The following is a 1,243-nucleotide window of genomic DNA, read 5'->3' on the forward strand; positions in this document are numbered from 1 at the left end:
CTCCACAGCCACCATGAGGTGGACCCGAGCCAAGCCGAAGGGCACACTGGACTGGGTCAAGATGACCTTCAGAACAGGTTTGTAGGCTGAAGCACGTGAGCTCAAGTAAATCAAGTCTAAATCACTCCCAGGAATGGCTGTGTGCTCATGAAGAACCTGTGATTAAAAATGTGCACAAGAGTGGAAGTTAATTGCCTGTAGTGTAAATTTCCTTGTGGCTTATTATCATTTTTATTAAAATTCTTAGGTATTTAAAACAAAACGCACTGCTTCGTAATTCATTAAACACTATGAATTCATTCTTCTATTACTCTGGAGTGGATGTATACTACCATTCAAAGGTTTGGTGTCAGTAAGATTTTTTTGGAATATATTTATACTTTTATTCATCAAGGTTGAGTTTTTAGTATAACTGTATTTTAGATCAAATAGAGGCAGCCTTGGTGAGCATAAGAGACTTATTTTAGAAATATTAAAAAATCTTGCTGACCCTAAACCTTTGAATGGTAGTGTATGGCAACCCTGATGTCAAGAGTTTGAAAAAATAAAAAAATAAATAAAATGAAGATACTTTATACACATTCAGGCTGCGGCTTTTTAAAGTGTTAAAAAAAACAACCAATGCAATTTTCAAGCAGCATCATACGAACATCTTCAGAATGACAGTCATATGAAGTAATAAATAATGTACCACAAAAAATATCTACTTTAATTATGTCTGATCCCTGCTGACTTCCACTTGTAGCCTAAAAGTGATTTATGTTACAAGTGTAAAATGTGACACAGGAACATGATATAGTACGCCACTGTCATCATTAATTCAGAAGCAATATCTGCGTGGTGGTCTTTTAAAAATATCTGGTTTTCCTCACTGTACAGTATGTTCTGTAAGTAAAAATCACCTGGTTCTCTTATATATTGTAGTCTCATTAAATCATACAGCTCAGATGAGCTTGAGGCACATAGTCAAATTTATTTTGATTTTAAGGAAAAATGAACCGAGACTCATTTTACTCCCAGATGTGATGCGGTACGACTCACCTGTGTCTCAGGAATGATGGGGCTGGCCTCGGGGCTGGAGCGGTAGAAGGTGGAGAGTGGTGACGCTGTGATTCGGGGCGAGGGTCTGTCAAGGCCACTAAATTCACAGGTTGGCGTGTCTCTTTCTTCTTTTCTCATCACCAGTGTGTCCATCACATGGAAAACTCTCCATGACAACCACACCGTGCGATACACAGCGGAG

General features: G+C 38.5%; 1 protein-coding gene across 1 annotated transcript; it reads right to left on the bottom strand.

Moving 5' to 3' along the window:
• Nucleotides 1-12: 12 nt before the first annotated feature.
• On the bottom strand, nucleotides 13-1,237 carry LOC107736146 (teneurin-3-like; the record flags this gene model as incomplete). The annotated part of the gene is made up of 2 exons (XM_016547636.1): nucleotides 1,042-1,237; nucleotides 13-156 (listed from the first exon to the last, which is right to left on the bottom strand). Coding segments are annotated over exons 1-2 (297 nt in total), but the record flags the coding sequence as incomplete, so codon positions are not given.
• Between the last annotated feature and the right edge of the window lie 6 nt (nucleotides 1,238-1,243).

The sequence above is a fragment of the Sinocyclocheilus rhinocerous genome, unplaced genomic scaffold (genome assembly GCF_001515625.1).
Source record: "Sinocyclocheilus rhinocerous isolate Xijiao unplaced genomic scaffold, SAMN03320098_v1.1 C36523702, whole genome shotgun sequence".
Lineage (NCBI taxonomy): Eukaryota > Metazoa > Chordata > Actinopteri > Cypriniformes > Cyprinidae > Sinocyclocheilus > Sinocyclocheilus rhinocerous.